This window comes from Triturus cristatus, chromosome 4_2, assembly GCF_964204655.1.
Source record: "Triturus cristatus chromosome 4_2, aTriCri1.1, whole genome shotgun sequence".
Taxonomy (NCBI): Eukaryota; Metazoa; Chordata; class Amphibia; order Caudata; family Salamandridae; genus Triturus; species Triturus cristatus.
The window spans coordinates 331,222,219-331,248,866 of NC_140586.1; the positions used below are offsets into that span (position 1 = coordinate 331,222,219).

Below are 26,648 nucleotides of genomic sequence, written 5' to 3' on the forward strand. Positions count from 1 at the left end.
TATATCTTTGGAGTCCACTGCAGCTGGCGTCGCCCCAGCTCCTGCCACTGCTGCCAAATGCCAGTGAAAGAAGAAACTGTTTTCTAGTTATTTTTTTTTATATTGAATTGCCAATGGGAAACTGTGCTACAAACATAGGCACCCAATGTCACCATGTGTTGATGAATACCTGCCGAGTTTAGAAAAAGCCCTGGTGCCGAGCAGCGGCAAACACTGGAACACAGTAAGCTCTGGTGTTACACCTCCATATAGTAAATATCAAATTGTTAATAAATTGAAATTTACCTCTCGTTCATGTCTATTTACTTTATAGTATAGCATTGTTCCCTCACTGCGAGACTGCTCATTCATATTGGGATTGCTGGCCTTTCGATAACCTTTCTCATCAGCTTGGATTTTTTTCTTAATATGAAAAAATGGGGTCACTCTTTCTACCTTTCACATTAACATTTACTTTATACTTATCCTTCACTTGGCAGCCTTTCAAGTGCTAAATTGTATGGTTACTGTTCATCAGGGGATTTAGCAGCCAACCTAATCTCTAAATTAGAGAGAACCTCTGTAACAATAAAGGAGCACCAGCATTAACCAAAAACGTTTGGTGTAATGATATTGCTTACCAACTGAAGAATGACCCCAAAGAAATCCCAAATAGGAGACCATCTGGTGATAGCCCATAGATCATATATAGAGATCCCCACTTGGCTTTCTTTCTCTGTGTTTTCATCAGCGGCTACGCAGAAGGCACTGAGACTTCGTCAAACGTTGCTCCATGTTTAATATGGCCATTAAGCCAAGTTTTCATTTTCTGAAAACAAACTCCCAAGCAGGAGTTTGTTATCAGAAAACAAAAATACAATGGGTTTGATGCTTATAGAGCTTTCTCCTTGTGCATGGGAGCTATGGTGTGTTTTCCCTACCCGAGACATTGCATGGTGGTCCCACTTGAGAAAAACAAGTGAACATCACCCCTGACCATCACTAAGACCTGACTACTTTATGGTTTGCCATTGGAAACCTAGTGCTACATCAACTCTAAATAGAGTGTGAAAAATGCAAGTTAAAGACCCAAATCACTGCTTATTTATAGTTATGATCCTGTTCTGTCAAAGTCTAAACTAGACCCTTGGCCATGTACTACTCTAGCTGGTTGGTACTCCACACTGGAAAGTGAATGCATTTTTTGTGCTAAGTCATGTACCATTCAGGAGCATATTGTGCCATGTGGGAGATTCAAGTTCTCATTCTAATCGATCTTTTCTCATCTAAGGGGCTAAATCGGAGATGGACTGAGCAGGGAAGATCATGACTTCTGGGAGAGCTTGTTACATGAAACCTAGTGACGATATTGTGAACAGATAAATGCATTTCAAACCAGTTACATGTGTCTGCACTCCCAGCAAATGTCAGAGCATACTGTTATAATGGACATGGGCCTAACCCAGTTTGTGTAATGGAATCTGACAGCACATACCTCTAGTTAGATGTGTAGTTTTAATATGTTCTAGATATAAAAGATCTGTCTCCAAGAATTTCTAATTGAGTGCAGTATTATATTTGTCTAACTCAGCAAGCCTGCCTCAGAGGAAGCGCATCAGAAATAATGTGTGTGAAATGAGGTAGGTCATCTGTATATATTTTGCTCATTCTCTTTAAAAAAGATATATCCTAGCTTTTGTTTTGTCTTGTTATCTCCAGCTACTCATGGAAGGAATTCCTTGTAAGCGACGACTTGCCATACTGCATAATCCGTGGCTCCGTGGTGGTTAAGCCAAGTGTGGCTGAGTTCTCTGAATCTTCTGTCACATTTGATGATGGCACCTCTGAAGACATTGACATCATTTTCTTTGCTACTGGATACCACCTTGCTTTCCCATTCCTGGAGGAATCGGTCATCAAACCCAGTATCAGCAAGTGTTCACTCTATAAGTATGTCTTTCCACCAGACCTGGAGAAACCAACACTGTCCTTCATTGGCATAATCAAGCCGATTGGTTCCATCTTAACTACTGCAGAGATACAGGCACGCTGGGCCACACGTGTCTTCAGAGGTAAGTCGGTAGTAGGCAATGCAGAATCAACCAATTGAAATAGACCTTCTCAGCTTTTGCCCTTCACAAGTGTTTTCTCTGCTACTCAGATTTAGAGAGGCTATGTTGCTGTGATCTGTTGTCAGCATGGGCAATGTTTTCATTTATTTGCAGAGATTTGAAAGGTGTGGCTTGCATTCTTATGACTTCATTGGGTGCAGAAATGAATTAACCTTCACAGTGTCACATATTTTTTATTGCTATAAAAATGCATGGTACCATTCCATCAAGCAATGTCCTGGCCTTCAGAGGAGTTAATGTAGGGATGCTCCAAACAGTGGAAGCCAAGGAAGTGCTAGGGTTCAGCGCATTCAAACAAAATATCGGAGAGTCTTGTCACATTAAGCTTGAATCAAAAGGCTTCTCTCAAAAATATATTTGTAATCTCCATTCTAAAAGAGTGGTACCTCTACTGGAACATGAGTTTTAGTTCCAGCTTGTTGCAGAGCATTGGATACATGGTACTTAATGACCTGCTGTTGTATATCAAATGTTTTTATGCTAAGATATGCTTTGATGGGGCAGACTTTTATTGTTGATCTGTAAATTGGAGCCAACTTGCATAGGTATTTGGATTTGGAGCCACATTTTAAAAATGCTTTATTCAAGGAGTAGAGAATATTGATTTTGAATATTTTTGCCACTGTATGCAAGTTGATTGCTTGTTACATTGGGGTGATGTTCTTCTTTTGAGTTAGACACATTCTTACTACTTTGCTTGATAGCCTTTGTAACTTCTAGATATGACAGTTCACGAGGCTAGTTTACATTCTGTTACAATAGGTAAGTCTAGAAGCAATTAGCAAGACTTGTGAGCTAAATATACTGGTAAAAGCTGAGCTGAGAAATTGGAGGCCAGTTGTTATTTTAGTTGATTGTTCACATCCTTGACCACTGGATTCACCTGTGGAAAGATACTTAACTCATTGTCAAGTCTGATACTCTGATTTCTGATCCTATCAACTTAAATAGAGTGTTGTCCAAAGTCTGCAGCCAGGCAAAAGAAAGGACCGGACAAATGCATCCTTCCGAGAATCAGTAATGGATGTGTTGTGGACATTTTGAGATGTTTTCCTGATTTAGAGAATTGCCACTTCTCAGAGATGTAGCTGGATATCGTCTGCATACCTCTGGAGAGTTAAATGGTGTTAGTGGAAGAGCTGGGCTAGTAGGAAAATGTCTAAGTTGACCAATGTTTCTGACAAGGCTGTAGTCTGTAGGAGCCTGAATAGGACACTCAGTGCAATTGGCACCACAAAACTGAAGCTATGATGTAGAAGGTATGATTCCATTAAGTTGAACGCCTTTTCAGATGCTCTGGTCTACTTGGACAGCAATGTTAGGATGATCTAGGGGTCAACTGTGTCATATGTGGCGGCTGACATTTTCCGATATAAGTCAGTCCTGACTTAGGGCCTGATTTAGACGTGATACTCCTTCACAAAGGTGACGGATATCCCATCAGCCAAAATAGAAATCTCATAGGATATAATGGGATTTATATTTCGGTGGATGAAAAATCCATCACCGTTGTGATGAGGCAACCCGTCCGCCGAGATCTAAATCATGCCTTAGTTTCATACATGCATCTGAAGCCAGACAAATGGTTCTGGAGAATGAATCAGATCTCCAGTAAATCTTGAAATTATTTAGCAACACCCTTTGAAGGATCTTGCTCGGAGAGGGTAGGTTGAAGATTTAGTGGTAGCTGGGTAGGCATTTATGATCAGCTGGAAATTCTTTACATTCTGGATGTTTATTGCATATTTTAGTGGATCCTGCCTTATAATAAGAAAATCTTAAGTATTGCAGTGATATCATTACTGTTGGGTAACATAAATTGCAGTGGAACCTTAATTTTCACTTCTGCTAGGGTGGAAATTTGTCTCCTCAACGATGGTTGATAGTTCTTGTTAAGCAGCATGAAAGGTAAGGAACTCCATAAATCATTAACCCCAGGACAGAAATTTCTCAATAAACTTAGGTCCATAACTGGGTTCAGGTTAGTCAGTTTATTGCAAATTGTGAAACAGGCTTAGGTAGATCACCCTCAGCATGATAGTATAAAAATACAAAGGGAATAGGATGAAGCCAAATCTCCAGAACCTATTCACCCAATACAACAAAAAGAAGACTACCAATTCAGTTATTGTCGCATAAGTTATTAGAAAACAAAAATGTAAATGTGATTGTATCGAACTCTCATAAAGAAAAAATCCCTAGGTTCCCAAACCATCCCTACACTATGTAAAAGGAATTCTAGCCTAAACAACGTTCAAAAAGAAAGCATAAAAGTTGTCAGCTGTCAGAGTCCTCTTAAAGGGTGCTCCAACTGAGGTCATGCAGCATAAAGCCACAATCACTGAGAGAGGTCTGTACCGCGAGGCATCTCAAAGAGAAGTGTGAGCTGTCCCTACCTTTGTTAGTACAAAAGCAGCCCCCAATTACAGGCTTCTCCTACAAACTTGGGGTGCATGATGCCTTCAACTCCCTCCATGCAGTTTGTTCACAGGAGCCCCATTAGGCCTACCTCTGGGCCAGGGTGATACACCCCGGGTCCCAGTATCTCCACAGTTCAACCTCCTTATTATCGGAGGACAGACCTGGTCTCAGATGATTCACCCCGGCTTGGCGGGCCTTACAGGTAGAATGGGGACTCCCTCCCCTCGTTAGGGGTCCCGCGTCAAGGCCGCCACATTGTCCATACATCTATCTGCGCACTCAGCAGTCCAGGTGGCATGGTCTGGAGATATCGCCGCTCCCGGGCTTAGAGTCTAATCTCTGAATTAGTCCCTGCAGCCCCTGCAGTCTGTCAGTCACATGGCAAGCCATGTGCCATCCTATAACGGAAGCGCTGCCACGGGTGCTGTTTTACTCCAAACCACATATGAGCTTCCAGATGTCCCTGCGCCCGGGTCACCTCTGCCTCTCACTGGGCGTGTCCTAGTATTTTGAGCCCCGCGATCCTTGGGTTCAGCACCTACGCCTGAGACTCCTTAAACACCGGTCAAAGGGGCGGCAGCCGCCCTGGTTGAGAGGTATGGGAGATTACCAGTTCACTGTGCCCCAGAGGGGGTGTTAAACACAGTCACACAAAAAGTACTTGCCTGCTGCGGAGCTAGGTCATCGATCGCCTGTCTAGGTCTTCATCTTGGCACCTCTAGCCAACTGTAATGTTATCAATATTACAACACAAATAATGGGTGTGATTTGGCCAACTGTTTGCATTAAATACTTTAGTTTGTTCAAAATCAGTAAGAACAATGTTAGCAAAGCTAGCAGCTAGTAGGCAGGCTATTACCCTAATAACTGTTTGGTGGTCAAACCTATCTACCTGATTCAGAAGTTGGCAGACTTTTTGCTCTATCATTAACGTGACGGATATTCCGTCTGCCTTATTGCAAGTGCCATATGATACACTACACTAGTAATAAGGCTAAGAGGATATCCATTCCATTTGTGATGCAGTAACTTGTTTGCCAAACCGTAAATCAGGCCCTTTGTTGTAATCTAAAGTAGGCACAAATCAACACTACACAAAAGAAAATGCAGTCTTTATCTTTTCAATATGATTAATGTAGGTGTATGTTAGTCAGCCTGACCAGGCTGCAGCCTTCTGCAATGAAAATCATTCACATCAGCGAAGAAAAAGCGTCAGTTTACTTTATGTAAACAAGCTTTTCACATGCATGCGTCTTTCTCTGTTTTAGAAAGCAATACATATACAGGCTCTGCTATTAAAGTTAATGATATTTTTTCTTTCCTCCGGAGGGACGGAGGTTTTATTGTTATAAGCGTAAATTTAGATGAACAAAGTGTTGTATTCCTGTGTTTCAGAAATAACTTGATTCCTTAATTACCTATGTACAGCTGAACCAATAGAATGGAGTAAGAGTTTTTGGGATTGCTTTATGAACTAATAGATTGATTGGTTGTAATTATTGAAACATTTCGATCGCAACTCTTCCACGTGATATCATGTCACGAAATGCGTATGCCTTTTGTTTTCGGACCTTATAATTAAGGATCCCTGTTTTCTGCTTTTACTGATTTCTACAGATAAATACAGACAAAAAACATTCACTTTTTTTCTGTTTTATTTTAAATGTGGATAAAAACGGAAATTGGGTTGCTATTTGAGTAATTCTAAATACTGTCTGCCATGACTGCCAGGCCAATAGATAAAGGTTAAATTAATGTGAAAATATGCTAATTTCAACTTAATTTTTCCACAAAACTCAAAATAAATATGGATAAATATCGATAAAGTTAGCAAAAAATAAATATATGGATAAATACAGACGGCAATGGCAAAAAAATAAATACCATTAAACCGGGAGCCCTAATTATAAAGGACTGTGCTATTTGGAGATGAGCCAGACTTTTTCCTGCAGTCTTTGCAAGACTTTGCTAACGGTAATCTTTGCTCTATCTGAGACATTTGAATTGAGGTGAATAGCTCTGCCTTTTTTTAGTTTTAATTTGCAGACAGACCGTGTGTCATTCTGCTTGCTAATGTACTTGATTTATTACCTACTTTTGCATTCTGTAATGGAACCCATTTTCTGAATTCTTCAGCAGGGTTGATAACATTAAGAATCTTGTTGTGTCCAGTTTTATTGATAGCCTTGAACTAAGTCTATGAGAGACTTAGACATTGCTGTTCCTGCCCCAGGGCCCCCCTCATTTTTAGGTCTTGCCATCGCAGCGGGCATGCACTGCATAGGAAAGAGACCTGTAGCCATTGATTGCCTTTTTCAGGCTAAAACGTGCAAGCCTTCCATTGCCTTCAATGGCAACGCATGCACGTGTGGCGATTCCCATGCGGGAGCGAGCGCCGCCATATGGTAGTAATTATCGCTCTTGCAAGGAAATCGCGCAGCCCCCCTCCTCTCCCCTGCTGCCACGCGAGGCGCGCGTGCTCCTCCCCCTGCTGCCGGCAGCCTGCTTCGCTTGTTTTTAGGTCTCACCTACGCAGCACGCATGTGCTGAATAGGCAAAAAGACCTTTTGGAATCGCTTCGGCTTTTCAGCCAAAAACGTACACGCGTTCCATTGCCTTCAATGGCAACGCGTGCACGTGTGGCGATTCACTTGCGGGAGTGAGTGCCGCCATATGGTAGCCATTATCGCTCCCGCAAGGGAATCGCGCAGGCCCCCCTCCTCCCCTCTGCTGCCGCGCGAGGCGCACGCGCTTGTTTTTTTTTAACTTAGCGCTTCTTGCAACTCTTTTACCCTTTGTAGAAGCTGGAAATAACAGAGATTGACCTTTTGCGTTGGTAGCGTGCTGACAGCGCTACGTAGGTTGTTGCCATTGGCCTCTGTGCTTGAAGTCTGCCTGCACATCAAGCAATGCATAACCCACTTTCCGTTCCCCGAGGGAATAGAAGTGCCCCCGCCCCTTTGGCACTTGAACGCTCCCACTCACCATCACTATGTTGGGGGACTGGTGCTGCCGCCTGCTCTGTAAAGCACCCTGCGCATCTTACCACAGTAAAAATCGTCCTGCACTCACTAAAGATCAAAACAAACAAATACGTCGCTGCTGCCTTTCACCAGCCTCAGGTTGTTAACCCCTTCGGTGCTCATGACGGAACGGTTCCGTCATGAGCCACGGTTGAGCTGTGCTCATGACGGAACCGTTCCGTCATGACCACGCCCGCGCAAGAAACCGTCAGCACAGCGGCGGAATTTGCGCAGCATGGAAGGGGTTAAACGTGTCCACGAAGTCTGCCAGCACTGCCGTTCTGCCGCAAACTTTGTAAAGTGCCTCGAGACTTCGGAGTGGGTCTTGTGTGCTGCACTACTACACTGTCGAGGAGTGCTTGTGTTTTTAGCGCTACGTAGGTTGTTGCCATTGGCCTCTGTGCTTGAAGTCTGCCTGCACATCAAGCAATGCATAACCCACATTCCATTCCCCGAGGGAATAGACGCCCCTTTGGCACTTGAACGCTCCCACTCACCAGCACTATGTTGGGGGGACCGGCACTGCCGCCTGCTCTGTAAAACACCCTGCACGTCTTGCAACAGTAAAAATCGTCCTGCACTCACTAAATATCAAAACAAACAAATACGTCCCTGCTGCCTTTCACCAGCCTCAGGTTGTTAAACGTGTCCACGAAGTCTGCCAACACCGCCGTTCTGCCGCAAACTTTGTAAAGTGCCTCGAGACTTCGGTGTGGGTCTTGTGTGCTGCACTACTGCATTGTTGCGGAGTGCTTGTGTTTTTAATGCGTGTCCCTTAAGTGTTTGTGAGTTATGGAGCTGTTGAAATCAGAGCGACGATTCCCAGTGGAAAAGAACACACTGTTAATGATAATTTGTATTATTGCAACACCACCGTGTGGTGGGCTGCGACCACTCAAACATTCCACATCACTGCCAAATATGGGGCTATTCAGGAATGTGAACACTGCGACCCTGCGGTGGCCCACCCATTGTTTTCTGCACGACCAAAGATGGTTCTTGAGTGTGTCTGTGCAGCAGGGGAAGAAAATCCAAATATATGTTCACGTGGTGCTTAAGCAAGGATGGGCCAATAATTATTTTCATTTGCAGTTTTAAATACCGAAAAGCTCCTTTTTAGATCAAAGCACCCACTGTCAGGCTGTTGACAAGGATGTTTTCTTTTTGTATAGAACTCTGTGAACCGAATCACCTTCAGAGACTAGTAAATGTTGCAACTAGGGAAGCTGGGCACAGGAATTGGAAGTATTTTGTCTAGGCTCACACAGTTTGTTATAGTGGGGAGCTGTGGTCAGAAAGAAGTTCTAGTCAGAATCCGGGCTGCATTGGGGTAAAGGTGATTGGTGGCTGCATGTTCTGCTAATGTGCTTTGAGGAGAAAGACAGTTCTTCTACTTGTATTTGGTTGGGGCTGTGTGCATGTTTTAGGCGAGAATGTCCCCGACTGGTGAATTAGTACACTACCACGCAGCAGCGATAATGGGCTTGATAATATGCCCTTGAGAATTCCCATAGAAGCCCATGTTTTGGTGACAATATGGGCTTCTATTGGAATTCTCCAGGGCATATTATCAAGCCCATTATCGCCCCTTTAGCAGCAGTTTTCTGGCGCTAAAGTGGCGATCATTTTAACTCCATGCTTGATAATATGCCCCTAAGCACTGCTGCTGATTCTGAAGATAGTGTGACTGAATTATGAAGTCTAGCTCTATGTACTGGAAATGTTGCTGAACCTGGCAACATATACAATGCATACAGTCAAACTTTAGCTCCCGAAGCTGAACAGTCCAATACCGGCAGCACCATTTGAAATAAAGGTCCACCTGTCTTTACTCTTGCCTTTTCTACTCTTTATCAAAGTTAACAAAACAGTATGAGTTCCCATAACTAGAAAGCAGGCACAGGTGTGCCACCTCTTAGACATACAATATTCCACCAAAAACACAGGTGATTTGAACTGCACTTCACCTTCCTGTCTGCGCCAGACCACTGCAGAGCTCTGCATGACAAATGCTCCAGAGAGCTGCGACCTGAGGGAATGAAAGTCATTCAGAGATGCTCACTGTTGAATGCTGGCTATAAGCCATGCCACTGGGACCTGGCCTCCCAGGAATGCAGCGCTGTACAGAAGCACATGGAAAAGATTTTCTGCATTTTTAGGCACTTGTTGGAGCTCTCTAGCACCTGTTGAGTATCCCTGATCGGTATCTTTCGCATATGGTGCACATCCATGACAAGTAATTGGCAGTACTGCCAAGGTATCTGCTGTAGGTAGTGTAAACCGAGCAAATGGTGCAAATAATTCCCTCCTGTAATCAAAGGCATTGACACCTTGTTTTGCTTGTCCCTGCTGTCCGTTGTTTGCACGCTCTACAGAGCTCGGGGAGGGGGGGCGAGGGGGGGAGGAGAGGAGGCTCCAAAATCGGCAGCTCTAGCTAGTCTCCCCTACTTCTTTTTTTTTTTTAATAACTTGTGCCCTGCTAACGGCCGTATACAGAACATACTGAATTGCTTCATAAAGGATTAATTATCAGGTAATTAGTTTATTGCATTTTTTTTCTTCGGTAGCATTACAAACATTTCTGTAAATTAGTTACTAGGACGAGTTCATGTAGTACGCAACTCCGTTCATTTCTAGAATAAACATCTGTCATTCAGCGCCAAGATACCCGGCGCCGTGAACGTGAGCTTTACAAATATGTGTTTCCTGCTTCTCTAGCACCTTTTTGCTCCCAAAGGCGTTTTCACGGTGATGAACGACAGACAATATTGCGTGCAGCTATTCCCTAGACTATGGGTACTCACAAACTTTCTCTCGGGGGCCAAATTTACAGTGTGGTTTGTGGCCAAGGGCCGCACCGGTGGGGGCGGGGTCAGAGGGGGAGGGGCGGGGCTAAAGCAAAAAAAAATTGTGACCATGAGGTTGAACACAGCAGACGCCTTCTTCCACTGAGCCACCAGACCTGGCATACACAAATCTCTCTCTCTCTCTCCCTCTCCCCCTCCCTCTCCCTCTCTCTCCCTCCCTCTCCCGCCCTCCCCCTCCCTCCCTCCCCCTGTCTCTCTCCCCCTGTCTCTCTCCCTCTGTCTCTCTCCCTGTCTCTCTCCCTGTCTCTCCCCCTGTCTCTCTCCCTCCGTCGCCCTCCCTCCGTCGCTCTCCTCCCTCCGTCGCCCTCCTCCCTCTGTCGCCCTCCTCCCTCTGTCGCCCTCCTCCCTCTGTCGCCCTCCCTCTATCGCCCTCCCTCTGTCGCCCTCCCTCTGTCGCCCTCTCTGTCTCTCCCTCTGTCTCCCTCTCTGTCTCCCTCTCTGTCTCCCTCCCTCTGTCTCCCTCCCTCCCCCTCTGTCTCTCTCCCTCTGTCTCCCTCTCTCTCCCTACCTACGTCTCCCTCCCTCCGTCTCCCTCCCTGTCTCCCTCCCTCTCCCTCTGTGTCTCTCCCTCCGTCTCTCTCCGTCTCCCTCCCTCCCTCCGTCTCCCTCCGTCTCCCTCCCTCCGTCTCCCTCCCTCTCCCTCCCTCTGTCTCCCTCCATCTCCCTCCCTCCCTGTCTCCCTCCGTCTCCCTCTCTCTCCCTCTGTCTCCCTTTGTCTCCCTCCATCTCCCTTCCTCCCTGTCTCCCTCCGCCTCCCTGCCTCCCTCTCTCTCCCTCCCTCTCCCTCCCTCTCCCTCCCTCCTTCCGTCCCCCTCCATCTCCCTCCCTCCGTCTCTCTCCCTCTGTCTCCCTCCCTCTGTCTCCCTCCCTCTCCCTCTGTCTCCCTCTCCCTCTCTCCGTCACCCTCTGTCATCTCACCCATGTGTGTGTCAGCCCTCAGCCTGGGCTGAGACAGCTTCCCTGCGCGCACACACAGCCGCCCTGAGACAGCTTCCCAGCACTCACACACAGCCGCACCCGAGTACTTCACAGGTCTTTAAAAGACCATTTACATGTTAATAAAGCTTTGTTGTATTTCACCTCTTAGGTCCCTGCATCTCCACTTTGACAATCACTGGAATCCCCCGGCCCCCACAGAGCATAGTCTGAGTCCGGGCTGCTGCAACCGGTAGTGTTTACACTATTTAATTTTTATTTAAAACACATGTAGGATGCCTGCAAGGTCCGCGGGCCGCCGAGGAAGGCTTGCCGGGCCGCTGGCGGCCCGCGGGCCGTACTATGAGTAACCCTGCCCTAGACACTATGGCCACGTTCGAAATATTGCACAAATGGTTGCCATTAATGTTAATCCAGGGCCCGCTGTTTCTGCAGTATGTACCAGAAAGTTTAAATTCCTGGTCAGTGTGCTCAGTCCATATTACATCATTGTTTCTGCACCGGAACAGAAATTTAGGTAATGGATTGTGAAATCATTGTAAAATTATTTATGCATCTTTTGCATGTGAATGATTTTTACACTGGGAATGGAATATTTGTTTGCTCAGAAAAGGAGCACATTGTGTTAGGTGATTAGCCCTGAGTGGGTCTGCCACCAAGCGGCTGGGTTAGCATAAGCACTGCCATACCTAGTGCACCCCAGCGTTACAGAAAAAAAAACCAAGCATTGGCATAGCCAATAGGTCTCGCTTTTGGGACCTTTTAAGTATTTAGTTATGCAGCACAATATCCTTGGTGCAACAACATCAACTGTTGCATGGTTAAACACTTATAAGGTCCCAAAAGCGAGACCTTTTGGCTATGCCATTGCTTGTTTAATTAGACCGCTAACAGTAGTTTTCGTATATTTAGGCCCTAACGATGTAACATGTTTAGAGTCTGTAAAGCTAATGTGAGCCTAATTTTTTTTAATTGAATGGAGGGCCAGATGTAAAGTGCCCTTTCACAGTTGCAAATACTGTGATTCGCAAATTCACATGGTCTGCAACTGCAAAAGAGTTTCCTTAATGTACAAAATCCCTTTTACAAGTCTGAACATTCTTTGCGAATCGTAAAAGAGCTTTTGTGATCCTTTCTTAATACCAAATGGGGGTGAGGGTGAAAGTGACTACCACCTCCTATTTTTGAGACTGAGAGAAATCTATCAGTGGTTTGTGACTGCCGTTGCATGCAGTCTCAAACCATTGATTAGTCAGCAATCCCCGAGCTGGGGTACTAACGGATTTGCAAAGGGGACGGGGTGCCCTTAGGACACTTTCCCCTTTGTGAATTATGTCACCAGCCACAAGAGGAGCAAAGAGGGCTGAAGAGTACCACTGCTTGCCTCCACTAATTTCTTCCCTAATGGGAAAACTTACTTTAAAAAAAATGAAAAACGGCACCAGTCTCTTTAATGGCAGAGAGCTGCTTTTTAAAAAAAAAAGAGGGGCAGATTAACAAGCCCCTTGTGCCAACTTTGCGTCACTTTTAACATGGGAAAAGTGATGCAAAAGTGTCGCAAGGGGCTTGTAAATTTGCCCCAGAGTGTTTACCGTTTACGAAAATAAATGCAGGGAGTGTAGTCTGCTGTGCCTTGCCTGCCTCCAATCCTTGTACTAACAGCTAATCACATGCGGTCGTCAATTGCCACCAGCCTAATTAATATTCATTAGGTAGGTCGTTTTGCGAACACCTGATAATGGACAATTTTCGATGTGACCCATTGACACATAAATCGCAAATTGTATTCTCATTTGCAAACCGATGTGCAAAATGCAAGCGGGAATGATACGTCTGGTCCTGAAATCACTATTTTTCATGAAGTCATTCGTGTCTCTCTAAGATTTTGAAACCCTGTGAAACATAATGTGCATATTTTGGCAGTGATTAAAGAATACTATGGGGCATATTTATCAAGGGTTTGTGTTGGTTTACACCAATCAATGTGGTACATGCGCGATGAAAACCCTAATGTGATTTATCTAGCCACGCAAGGCCACTTTGCGTGGCCTTGATTGGCTTGATAAATCAGTAGTTACGCAATACAGTGCATGCAAATCGCTGAATTTCAATAATCTGCCTCAGGGAGACATTCCATGGGCGTTACGTAGGTGTTAACACAAGGAGATGATGGACGGAGTGCTGAAACTTTTCAACCACTCACCCCCAGTCACAGATCTGGGTTGAATCCATCATCATTCTTTAGCTCACTTCGCCACCCCAGTTCAGACACAGCTGTATGCAAATGAATGATGATGGATTCCTTCCAGACCTGTGACTGGGGGTGAGAGTCTGAAAGGTTTCAGCGCTCCGCCGATCGACTCCCTGTGTTTGCGTTACGTAGGTGTTCCCAAGCAACTCTGATGGATTTTGACACATTCACAGATTTACCACCACAGGTAGACCTGAGAATGCACCAGAATGCTATGCCTTCCCCAGGGAGGCATAAAGAGGAGAAACATCTTAATTTCTCCTCATTATTTCCTCTTTCTATGTGTGCTGCATTCTGCAGCACTCATAGAAAGTAGAATATGACTCAGGGGATTGTTTTGTGCAGGAAGGTTCCCCTTTCTGCACAAAAACAAACCTGCATGCAACACAGGCACTGTGAGAAGTTGGCCTGGCATATGCTGGTCACTAGTTATAGTGGCCACCTTGCACCAGTCCAATTCGACTCTTATGGTAGATAGGTTTAAGACAACCTTTTAAAGAAAGCTATACTAGTGGTAGTTGTGGAGAGCAGCCTTCAGGCTAAGTCTCAGAGGAATGTAAAGCAGCTTGTTTTACCTTATAATCTCTTGAATTACCAAATGAAAGGACACCACACAGGTATATATATCAAATATATATGTATTTATTACTAGACACACTCTACTAATCTCTTTATGAGATTAGAAGTCAGGAACATATGCAAATATTAACGTTTCACAATAAGTTAAGCACAAATATGGCTAGGGCCCTAGGGGCGTACCAACCATATACTAAAAAAGAGGTTTAGGAATGTTGGCGTGCAAGGGGACAAGGCCTAGGGCCTGTAGAATCGCTGGGGCCTCACTAATCCACCCAAGGCAGGTAAGTAAAGGACCCACGGGAGATGCGTGCAGTGTAAGAACACAGCCGCGGGTTCCCTATTGATTTCAATGGAGCAAGTCGCGGTTGGATTTTGAAAGTTTTAGGGTACTTCTAGAGAGTCTACTAGCAAGCCACTTACAAGGTAAGTAGTTTGAGGGCCAACACACACAGGAGCACCAGAGAGCATGAGTTACCTCACCCAGCGAAGCCGGGTGCATAGGTGTCTTTTGGTGTCAGGTCGCGTCGTCGTTTTCAATGGAAGCCGAAGAAGTTTTGCTGCTTGTGAGGACTGGAGAAGTGTTCAGTGGAATCCAAGGCTGGATTCAGGATGAAGAAGACCTGAAAGCAGAAGGGACAGTGTTCACAGTCACTTGCCAGTGACCCGGGGCCAGGAAGATGGATGCCCACGGAAGTCGGGTGATTTCAGGTGATCAAGGGTGTTTTGACTCTTCAGCCACGAGGTCCAGGAGGTGTGGATGACAACCAGGAGCTGGATTCGGAGTGTCCCACAAAGTGTGCAGCACACTGAGGTGTTGGCAACTGGATTGGAGCCAACAAACCTTGGCAACAGCAAGTCTTGTGGAAAATGAAGACAGTTAGCGGTGCAGACCAGCAAGGTCTGAGGGACTCACCCAGCAAGGGTAAGTCAGGGCAGACCCGGAGCAACCAGGGGAGCCCTTTGGTTTGATGAGAAAGTCTTCAGGGGACCCACAAGCCAGCCAGAAAGGGATTGCAAAGATGCCTCATGAGGATTCGCTTCACAGGAGCCCACGGTCACTCTAGACATGGTAGGCCTCTGATTTTCAAGGAAAATCCTGCTGGAGGCTTGGACCATATGTGGTCCAATGCACAAGTTTCTAGAATGTCGTGAAGGGGTTGCACTTGACAATAGTGCACCGTACCTGGGTATTGCTGTTCCTCGTCACTCGTGGGGTCCACTCACCTCAGCTTTGCTGGGGACTCACAATGGCTATCGAGAAGCCAGGAAATCTACTTCTGGGGCTGCAGGAACTTTGGACTCCAGCGGGAGCGGGAAAGTTTGCAACTGTTGATTCAAGTTTTTGGTGCCTGCCAAGCAGGGGAGTCACTCCTTGACTCCAAGGGAGGTTCTTCAGTCTTCCAAAGGTAGTAGAACATCGAAGGGCCAGGATTCTTATTGTAGAGAATCATCCAGGGATATCTGATTTGCAATGGCAAGGTCTTATACTATCTTATACTAAAGGAAAGGGAGGGACTAGCTCTATGACCACTCCTCTGGGAGGGTCATGGAGTGGGTGGTTACACCCACTGCCCTTTGTCCAGTTTCACGCCAGAGCAGGGGCAGGTAGCCCCTGAACCGGTTTGAGCTGGCATATGCACAGAGGAGCCTACTGCTCCCCCAGTGCAGGACTTCAAAGCACTCTAGGAGTGCACCCACATAGCCCCAATACACTAAATCCTGTCTGGAAGGTGGTTACACCTCCCTGTGACAGGATGCCTATTGTTGGGCCTCCTCCATAGCGCGTTTCAGTCAGCAGCAGGAGGGCAGCCCAGTGTCTGTGCTGGTGGCATCCATTTTGTGATGCCAGGCTCTTTCAGATTTCTACTGTGTTTCCACAGTAGGTACATGTCTTCCCCTCTAGAAGGGTGGGGTCATACTCCCACACCAGTTACTGGTGTGGGGGTATGATTCCAAGTTGTTTGACACCAAACACAACATGTTTTGATGCAGTCATTCCAAAGTTAGCATTTACCGGTAGTTATAATGCACTTAAGAGTATATGGTTTAACCGCATCCACAAACAGCCACAGAGAATAGACTCTGCCAGCTGCAGAGGGGCCCTGCTCTTGCAGAGGCACCCCCTCACATGTAAACCAAGCACCCTGCCCTCAGGATTGATAGGGCCTGCCTTAGGGGTGACTGGTTTATATGTGTGTGTAAGGTGAGATATAGGGAACCTATACCTCAGTGAGGAGTGCTAACACTACCTCACCCAGGCTGCAGTAGCAGGCGTGTGGTGTCAGATTTAGTCTGCTTCCCAGGGGTGGCATAATACATGCTTCGGCCCCTGGTAGGCCTGTGAAGTACCTATGCCCTTGGTACCTAAGGGACCATATACTAGGGGCTCATAAGGTACCACAGTATCCAATCACTAGTGCATCTAATATGCACACCAGTCATTTAAGGGAGTAAGCAGATAGGCTGGGGTCAGCCAGACTAGTCAAAAACCATTCAAACACCAGGAAAAAAGTGAGGGCAACCATGCAGTCAGATTTCACCTTCCTACAGGCACCCTTGCATCATGGTGCAAAGGTGCATGCGCTGGTGGTAGGCAACCCAATGTGCGCCAACGCTGGGAAAAAGGCAGGAATGCACCATCTTGTGGTAAATATGGTGCATTCTGCCCTTTCCCTTTAATGCAGCGTAGCACAGCAAGGTTACTTGTTGTGTTACTTTTTAATAAATTGGCCCCTATATGTTCCTACCTTCCTAGTGGTTCATGAAGTCCTTTATGGGCAGGTTTATATATGCTAAAGCAGATAGCATGTGCAGCATTAGAATCTCATTATCCATTTAAAATGAACACCCGTTCCTCTCTTATAGGTCTCAACAAGCTGCCTTCTCTGGAAAAAAGACTGGAAGAAATTGCGGAAAGGAGCATAATGGTTATAAAAAGGTAAGAGATTTTAGTTGGAAGACCCCTCTAATGTTTGTTACCATCGTCTATTTCAATGTTCTTCACTTATGTATGAAAGTGTGCATGGAGCAAACCACTACTCATTACATACATTTAAGATAAACCCACAACATACAAAAAGCCTCAACTTGCATGTCTGTTGTCATGTAATTACAAGATGCCTTTAATTCAAGTGCATGGAATGTTAGAAGACCTTCCCACATATTCTAGCTCAGTCTAATGCATTCATTCTCCTAGTAAAACGTTTGGGGCTTCATTCACTTTGAGTAGCTTACACTTTGGAGTAAGTTTACTACTTTTAGACTAGTCACAAAATCTGAGTGTGAGCAGGACATTAAGTGGGTCGGGTTCTGCCAGTGCTCAGCACCGGCAGTTCTTAAAAGCAGGTGCCGAGACGGATCCCTATCGGGCTCTCCATTTTTGTCCTCACTCTCAGAATGGAAAAAAATCTAAACTCTGCAGCAGTTCACCGTTTTTGATGTAACTTTTATATTTTGCAGTTCTATATTGCAAAACTCGAAGTGCTTACAGGAGCACCAACAAGGCCATATTCATTTATTTTTTGGTAGGCACGGACGATTAAGTGATTTGCAAAGAAACACAGGATGTTGAGCCGACGCTGACTCAAACCTGCTTTCCCAGATCCAAACTTGGCAGCTCTAGCCATTACGTCACAACCTCTCACGCAAGAACTAAAGCATTTTCAATATTATATACAACGAAGTCATCGTTGTATGTATGCATATAGTATATTTATCTTATCCAACTAACATCCTCTGACAAAGTCAATAGTCCTGGCTTGTTGTACGTGTAATGTTATGTTACTTGTTGTATAAAATATGTGGTGACAATAACAGAAGCAGCAAAATACCGGTCGGATGGCACATTATGCTGAGCACACATTTGTTTCATAAATGTTTTAAGCCACATCCTTAATTATATCGGCCACGCCCCCTTGAGAGGCCCCCAGTTTTTTCATCCCACTTAAAGCCCTGTATGTAAAGTTAATAAACTATGTAAGAATAAATTACATGTGTAAATTACTTAAAAGTGTCAGTTACTTTTGACAATAGCCCCTGCAGTTTGTGGATAACCCCAAGGCCCTTCAGTTTGGTGGAGACATGTAGTTTACAGTTTTGGAGTAAATTTACACTCAGCTTTTGTGTCAAGTGCCTCCTCCAACTCTTCTTGAAATGTTGTCCACCACTCATAGAGCTAATGTTTACAGACTACCAGTAGCAACGCCAAAGGCAGAAATGCAGGTCTCACTTGTGGTGGACTGCTCTGGCTTGGATGGGGCTACTACCTTGCCTTGCCTTGCCTTCACAGTAATACTGTCATGGCAGGCATAGCACGTGCTGGCCCACTTAAAATCGGGCATTGCACTCTGTTAATACCTCCAAATGTACACCATATCTATTAACTGCCTCATTGACATTTTTCTCCTTCTCTGCCGTCCAATTCCGGTTAGAGGAATGTCCCAGTTCAAGGCTCTTGTGGTGGTTGCACTGCGCATGTCCGTTCTGTAAATGTTTGCTCCAATCAGAGCGCTTTTACTGCTGCATTTTGCAGCCAACTGTACGACTGTTTTGAACATTCACGCTAGTAAAGCACCTGCACAGTATTGCAGCTCTGGTGCTAGCATTCATGCAACTCACATCCACTGAGTGCATGCAGTCCTGGAGTGAACACGTATGATGCACATGCATTTTGCACCAGACACTTATGTGGTGCACTTGCATTCTTCTTTATGCCCCCAGTGCAGTGTGGTCATTTGCAGGTTTGGGATGCTGTCATCTCTGAGAGGCAAAGGGCACCACAAGTTGTTTATTTTTGGAAATGATTTTTCGCTGCCTTTTCAGCATTCCGAGAGGGTGGCCCAGACACAGTGCAGTAAGTTAACACAACCGTCATGGTTATCTTTCAACCTACTTTCTTCCTATTTCTTGATGTAAGCATATGCAATACTCGTCCCCAAGTTATAGCTCAATGTGCTGCAACTCGTCTAGCATGTTCCCCAGAGTTGTGAGTTTGCCAGTTTGATATAACGAGACCTTGGCCCAAAGGGCATTACAAAGCTTTGCATGAGAACCAGATAACCTTACACAGATTTAAGCAACGGAAGATTAAGTAATTTGCCAGTAATGATAGGATGTTTACCCAACGCCAGGACTAGAACCCGGCTCCCCAGTTTCAAGGTTGGCAGCACTGACCATTATGCCCCTCTGGGTTGTTGAGTACTTTGATTGAGGGTGTTTCTTTAAGGCCCGATCCTTGTTTAACAATTTTATGTATTCTTGTGGTCAGGGGCGCAACTAGACCCAAACTTCGGGCGGGGGGGGGGGCTAACACTCCCTGCCAGGAGCCACAATGCACCTCATCTCTCTATAACAGTGTAGGAAAGTAGGATCTGCTTTCATGGTCACCCCCACCTTTTACCAGTGTCATTTAGTTTTTCTGACTAGTCTGACTGGGATCCTGCTAATCAGGACCCCAGTCTCTGTGCTTCCTCCCTAAATTGGACATGGTAAGTACTTACGTACCCCACTAGATTGGCTACTGATGTACCCTTGTAAATCCCTAGTATATGGTACTAAGGTACCCAGGACATGGATACACCAGGGGTCCCGCATGGGCTGAAGCATGTATTATGCCACCCAAGAGGGACCACTCAAATTGTGACTACAGGCCTGCCATTGCAGCCTGTGTAAGCTGGTACTAGTACCACTCACGAAAGAAATAGGTGTACATATATCTGAGGTCACTGCACTTAAAACCTATAAGACACCCCTAAGGCAGGCCTTTCAATCCTGAAGGCAGGGTGCTCAGTTCTAACTGTAAGAGTACCCCTGCATGAGCAGGGCACACCTACAACCATTGGAGTCCATTCTCCTGGGTTGGGAGTGCATCAGCCATTACAATACATAGAGTGGCCATGCGTCATTACGTAATGACCATCTCTAAACTGGCTGTAACAAACCCTGTTGTGTTTGGTAGCAAACATGTTGGCATCATACCCCAACACCGTAAACTGTCTGGTGTGAAATTGGACAAAGGACATGGCAGTATCCTCCCCTCTGTCCAGACCCTCCTCTTGGAGGGACCCCTGAATCATACCAACCTTCTCCTATGGGTACTTCAGTGCTTACCTGTGGGTGGGTCCCTAGATTCGTTGTGGGACAAGATTCAGATCCAACTCCACTTCATCTTTGACTTTCTGAGCACTCTGGACTTTGCTGGACTTCACGTTGGGAACTGAAACTGCAAGTGGGAAGACTCCTGCTGCTCCTGGTTTCGTCGTTCTGCAAGTCTTCTGCAACGTCTGCACCCATGCTCCATACATGTTCTTTCCCGGGCCCACAATGCAGCTGACCATTCTGCGGATCCTGGGCTCCCATGGAGTCCAAAATGTCAATCAACATAGGTGGTTGTTCTGCAACTCCCTTGGGTCCTGACCTGACTTCACAGCAAGTTTGAAGCCAGTATCCCTAGTCAGAACCGCTGGAGCAGTACCCCTGTGCTCTGCATTGACTTACCGTTGCCAATACTTGTTGACTCTCTCCTCCAGAGATCTTCGGGCTCCAAGAAGCTCCAGCCTCAAGCATCTCCTGCAGCCAAGATCTTTGTCCTCGCCACATCCTTTGCACTGTGGCCCTTCATCCCTGGTGAGCTCTTTGAGGTCCACTTGCTACTAATGTGCCTCCGGCCTGTGGGTCCCTTCAAAAGTCTTCTTTGGCTCCAGTGGGCTCCTTTGCTTGTACGGGGCCTGCTCTGACTTTCCTGATCATGGTGAGTCACTTGGACCTTGCTGGTTCCGACATATCACCTTTTTTTAATACTGTGCCTGTTGCCTTTGCCAAGGTTTGTTGGTGCTCCTGGCAGCTGCTGACATCCTGGCTCTCGACATCAGAAGTGGGACAGCTCATAACCGGCACCTTGTCATTCTCAGCATTGCCAGGTCCGCATAGCTGCAACTTCAATGGCACTGTTAACTCTCCTGCATCTGTTGACATCGGTGGGCATTTGTCTTCCATGCCTCCTGGTCACTCTTGAGTGGTATAGACTCTGTCCCATCTGCTTGCAGGTTCTTCTCACCTTGAATCCACTTTGGGTTCCACCGGACTCTTTCACCTTCTTTGCCAGCGCATCTTTACTGAAGTCCTCCATTGTGGTCTACAGCGGTTTCCGAAGTCACTTCGCACCTATGCACCCGGCTTCCCTGGTGTAGGTATCCTGTTTCCTGGGGTATCCATGGGTGGGGTGAGTCTCCAACCATCCATCTTCCACGGGGTTTCTTCAGGGTCCAATGGAAAGGGCCCTTCTTCTTTAAAACTGAAACCGCGACTTACCTATTGACTTGTATTGAGCACACGGTTGTGTTCCCACTCTCCACATGACTTCCGTGGGGTTCCTAGATACTCACCTTGAGTGGTTCCTTGGGCCCCCAACTCTTCTACATCCTCTGGGTCCAGTCTTGACCTAGGTCGTGGTTTACATTCAACTATTTTATTATATGGTTTCGTCTCCCCCTGGGGATCACTGTGTATTTGTACTACTTTTTTTTCTTTTTTTTGCAGAGTTTTATATAGGCAAACTTGATCGGGTATCAGAGCGATTTACATAGCACCAGTTACGTTACATGAGGCCACACATTCATTCTTGTTAGGCACGGGGAGATTAAGTGATTTGCCGAGAATCACAGGATGTTCAGCGTCATTGCCAAGACTCGAACCCAGTTCCCCAGATTCGAGGTCGATCGCCCTAGCCGTTAGGCCAACTCCTCTCCCCTTACCGGTTCTATTACTGAAGTATTGTGTGTATCTTGGTTATATCTCCGGGTAGGAGATATTGCAATGTGTTAGTGAGTGATTATAATAAATACCTATTTTTGTAAGTAAACTGTGTTGTTCTTTTTTACTTAACTCACACTATAAGATTATGTACGGGTAAAACAAGCTGCTTTACACTCCGCCTGGACTAAGTCTGAAGGCTGCTCTCCATAGCTACCACTTAGAGAGCTTTCAATGGTTGTCTAAGACCACTAAAACCACCACTTACATAAGTGAGACCCATATACTAAGCCAGCCTCCAACAAGCATCTTTCTGACAAACCTTTCATTTTTTTTATAGCGTTACTTATAGTTTACTCACACTCAGTTCTGTGATTTGCATGGTACACGTACTTTGTAGCAGGCACATTAACCCTCTGCACTGTGTGGGTGGCAGGAGTGCCCATGTGAGTACAGAGTCAGCAATGCAACAGTGTGAGAGTAGGGTAAGAAGAGTGACTGCAGGGTGAGTGAGGTGACCATATAAATTTGGGTGCGGATGTAAGTGCAGAGTGGGACGAATGAATGCATGGTTAGCAATGGGCTTGTTTTAGTGAGATTGCAGCTTGAGCAGTGAGGGGGACAGGTGAGTGAAGTGTCACATGAGTGCAAGATTAGTAGTGTGCTCGTGTGACTGCAGGGTGAGGTAAAGAGTGAACAGCGCAAGTGAATTGTGAATGCAGAGTGATCACTGTGAGTGCAGGGTGAGCGGGTAAATGGTGTGCGTGCATGGTGATCAGTGTGAGTGCACTGTGGTCGCTGTGAGTGCAGGGAGAGCGCGAAGTGAAGGGCGAAAATGAGTGAGTTATCTGAATGAAGGGTGCATTCCCAGACACTTGAAGTTACTCAGCATGTTATTGAGGGTGGCATTGCGTTTCAGATGTAAGTTCAACTATTGCTATTATGGCATTCATCAGGGATCAAGAGTGGAGGAAATAAATAATGTGCTGATCCTGCAACAAACTTTCAATCTTATGATTAGGGTTGCCAACTCATTATTTTTATATCACAGATGGTACAAAAATAAGCAGTCACATAAAGCCGTATTTTCAGCACTTATTGCATACTTTGAACAGCAAATACAAATAGAAAGCACTTTTAATTGTGTTCTAGGGCAGCCTGAATGATCCATGACTGATACTTAAAGGGAACAAAGACAGAAAAGTCACATTACAAATGAATGCATACTTTTTTATTTATAACCCTATTTAGTGTCCAGACGAGGTCTTTGCAGGCTCTTTAACAGCACATGGCTGGCATTTTTCTTTTGGCAACCCTACTTTATATTCCTTTTCATGAAATGCATTCTCACACTACTGCAGTAAATGTAAGATGCAAATGTAAGGAATAGGCAGAGTGGGGGCCCAGGGAGTATTGGAACCAGAAAAAACTAAGCCTCCATAACCGATTTTCAAAGGTATGTAAATATACAAATGGTCTTTAAAGACCAGTGAAAAACCCAAACGTGCTGGAAATAAGACTCCAGACACAGCCCAGCCCAGCCCAGCCCAGACCAGCTCATGCTGCAGCATCCCGGGCTGAGACACACTACTTGGGCGGAAGCCCTGTTAGCCCTATGCGCGGTGCGCGCCTGGTTGTGGTCCAAGCATTCCCCTGATTTAGTCCTTAAGCATCAATCTTGGTAAACTTTGTCTTGCAACTTTAGCTCAGGGTTTTGCCTGCCTGAAGCTGAAGCCTTGCTTTATGCAGGATCAGACAAACGTGGACAAGATGAAGATTCACTTCAAGGGCTGTTCCTGCTTTCAGAACTTTCAGACACATGTGGATCCTTTGTGTTGGATGGTACCACTTTCAGAGGACATCCTCCCGTTATCGGTCAACCTTTTGTAAAGAAAGTGTGGGGAGTTTGTTTTTGACTGTAATTATCAGTGCATACTAACATGACTATTACAATGGAAACGAAAACACTGAAATATTTAGAAGTGAATGTTCCTACCCTATGCTCAACTAGGCCTCAACTTCATTTTGGAAAAGATGGCTGCTGCTATCTCGTATCAGCTTTGCAATCTCGGAGGATACTAGCTCAGAAGGGGCGAATCAATATTAATGCAGTGGGCTAGTATCAACCTAGTAAGTTTCTATGAAGTTTTATATTTCTGAATTGTGATTTGCTAATGAAAGAACACATTTGCTCATCCATTGCTGACAGTGCTGTTTTTCACTGCTTTCTATGGTGAAATTATTTATAAAAGCTCCCTGAATATGGGAGTGAGACAAATCTTTTTGGTCTCTACTAGGCATGCTTTCAGCATCTACGTCGTTTTGCTACATAATGTGGATTTAAAGCTGTTTCCCTTATTTTGCTCATTATTGCATTTATTTCTATTGCTGAGAGTCTTTATGACAATTGCTTTCCAATGTTCTAATATTGAGTTATTGAAGTGAACTATACTTGTCTTCGGTATTGTGCCTTAATATTTTTAATACATCTTCCATGGTTTTTCCTAAATTACTGATCTTGAACTCCCTTTTTGAGTGAATCCTTTCTTCGTATTCACTGTATTTTTGGAATGTTGTTTGAATTTTATCCTTAGGGACACATTACCTAATCGATTCTTGAGGTCAACACCGACTTCGATCCTGCAATAGGGACACCACTATATATATATATATATATATAGATTATTAAAGTGATAGTACCAGCACACCCACAAAAGTTATGAATTGAACCCTGTGCCAAATGATCCTTTCCACCTCAAGTTACAAGCGTAAGCAGGGCTCTTTCCATCACATATGTTCCAGTCTTCACGTCCACACACCTTCACCCCCTTAGCAATGATTTCTGCAGTGAATTCCAAACAAAAGATTTGATTCTACAACATTATGCTATTTCCCTTCAGCATCGTAATGCCTGGTGAATTACAAACCTAAAATTGGGATGCTTCAGCCTTATTCTGCCAATTTATAGACAAAAGTAGAGATACTGGGTCAGGTTAGGGGTGGGAGCTTGACATGCAGTTACAAAGGCGTATGCAGGGATAGATGCACTCTGGTGTAAGAAGAAGAATAGATTGTAAACCAGACAAGAGAATGGGAATAAAGTAAATACATAGCTAAGAGAGAAGGACGAGTGGCCAGCCTAGGTGTAAGAAGAGAGATGGAGAGGAGAAGGTTAAAGTGAAGAGGGATGTGAGTCCCACAAAGAAGACAAAAGGTGCATGGACACGATTTCCTCCTACAAAGGAAACAAGGTATAAATGTGATCCAGGAAAAAGGGAAATTCATCAGGATGGATTTGACTTCCTGTGTGTGCTGCTGGAGAATCCGTTTCCTTCGAGTTTGTTTTTCTTCTGAATCACATACAACCTGTTACAGAATGTGTGGCAATAGTACGGCTTATCTGTGGAGTAACTTCTGACATCCGATACCAAAAGCCGTGCCCCTCCCTGTGAATGAAGCAAACTTGAGATTTAAAATAAGGGGAGTCTACGAACTCCATAAAAAACTGAGTGGGAATCTAAACAGTGGATGTAAGGTTTCACACATTGAGAATGAGCCTTGCAGTATGGTTCATGCCAAAAAGCAGCCCGTGGTCCATTCCAGTTCAAATTATTCAGTTAAGTTTGACTTCAAGAATACTACACACTGTCCACCCTGTCAGTATTATGCCTTCATACCTATGGAATTCATTTTAGCTTCTGAAAAACATTCTTCAAGCAACATGTGCTGTATGCATTGGTCTGTTAGAAAAATGTTTGTGTTAAGAGCATATTAATGGATTTGTCTAACCATCATAAGAAACTATTGCTTCCTAAGATGCTTTTTTTTTTTTTATAACTTTTTTTATTGAGCATTTTCAAAAAATAGAATAACAATCTCTGGCATTGCTTATAGTGAGGGTCGTTCCATGAATACATATAGATTCGTTTCGCATCTGGCACCACAGTACAATGATATATACATTCCCCAGTCTATTCCCTCAATTCTATGCCCAATCAATGTCCTCGACAGCACCCATCCCCTCCCTGGCCATTTCCCAATTTCTTTAGTCACTGAGTTCTATATCTGAGTTTCCCTTGGGGGGCTCGCATATATCCCCTCGGTAGCTGTTCCATCCCCCCCATATCTCAGTCCATTTTTTGGGGCATCCTCTAGGTACATACACTGCCCGTTCAGCACTCATAGTGGTGTCCATGTCTTTACACCATTGGGCGAGGGTAGGGGGCTGCCGGGATCCCCATTTCTGTGCTATATGCCGCTTTGCTAACATCACGCCCAGTGTTACCCATGCTTGCATTGTACGGCTCAAGTCTGTGGGTTCCCATATATTAAGGAGGCATCTCTTTGGCTCTGGGAGAACCGTGATTTTTGTAACCTGAGATAGCGTACGCATTACTGCCCTCCAGTACTGGCCAACCACAGGGCAGCTCCACAGGGTGTGAAAGAAAGTCCCTTCTTCTCCGCACTGTCGAAGACAGAGTGGCGAAACTGGGAAGGGCGTATTTTGTAATACGTACAGGAATCGGGGGAGCGCCATCATTTTAAAGATGGCCGCTCTCCCCAGTAGTGTCAATGGCAAGGAACGCCAATGCTTGACGTCGCAACGGAGCCGTGCTAGGGGCTGTGTGAGATTCTCTTTGATGAATCGTGCCTTATCAGTTGTGATATAGATCCCTCAGTATTTGAACCCTTCCTCTGCTATCTGTATTGT

General features: G+C 45.2%; 1 protein-coding gene across 1 annotated transcript in view; it reads left to right on the top strand.

The window, feature by feature from the left end:
- The window catches only part of LOC146833817 (dimethylaniline monooxygenase [N-oxide-forming] 2-like), a 602,486-nt gene that overhangs the window by 570,334 nt on the left and 5,504 nt on the right, over positions 1-26,648 (top strand). Inside the window, exons 7-8 of the mRNA XM_085600095.1 lie at positions 1,699-2,051; positions 17,054-17,126. Coding sequence (XP_085456221.1) covers positions 1,699-2,051; positions 17,054-17,126 — 426 coding nt within the window. The remainder of the gene's footprint in view (positions 1-1,698; positions 2,052-17,053; positions 17,127-26,648) is intronic.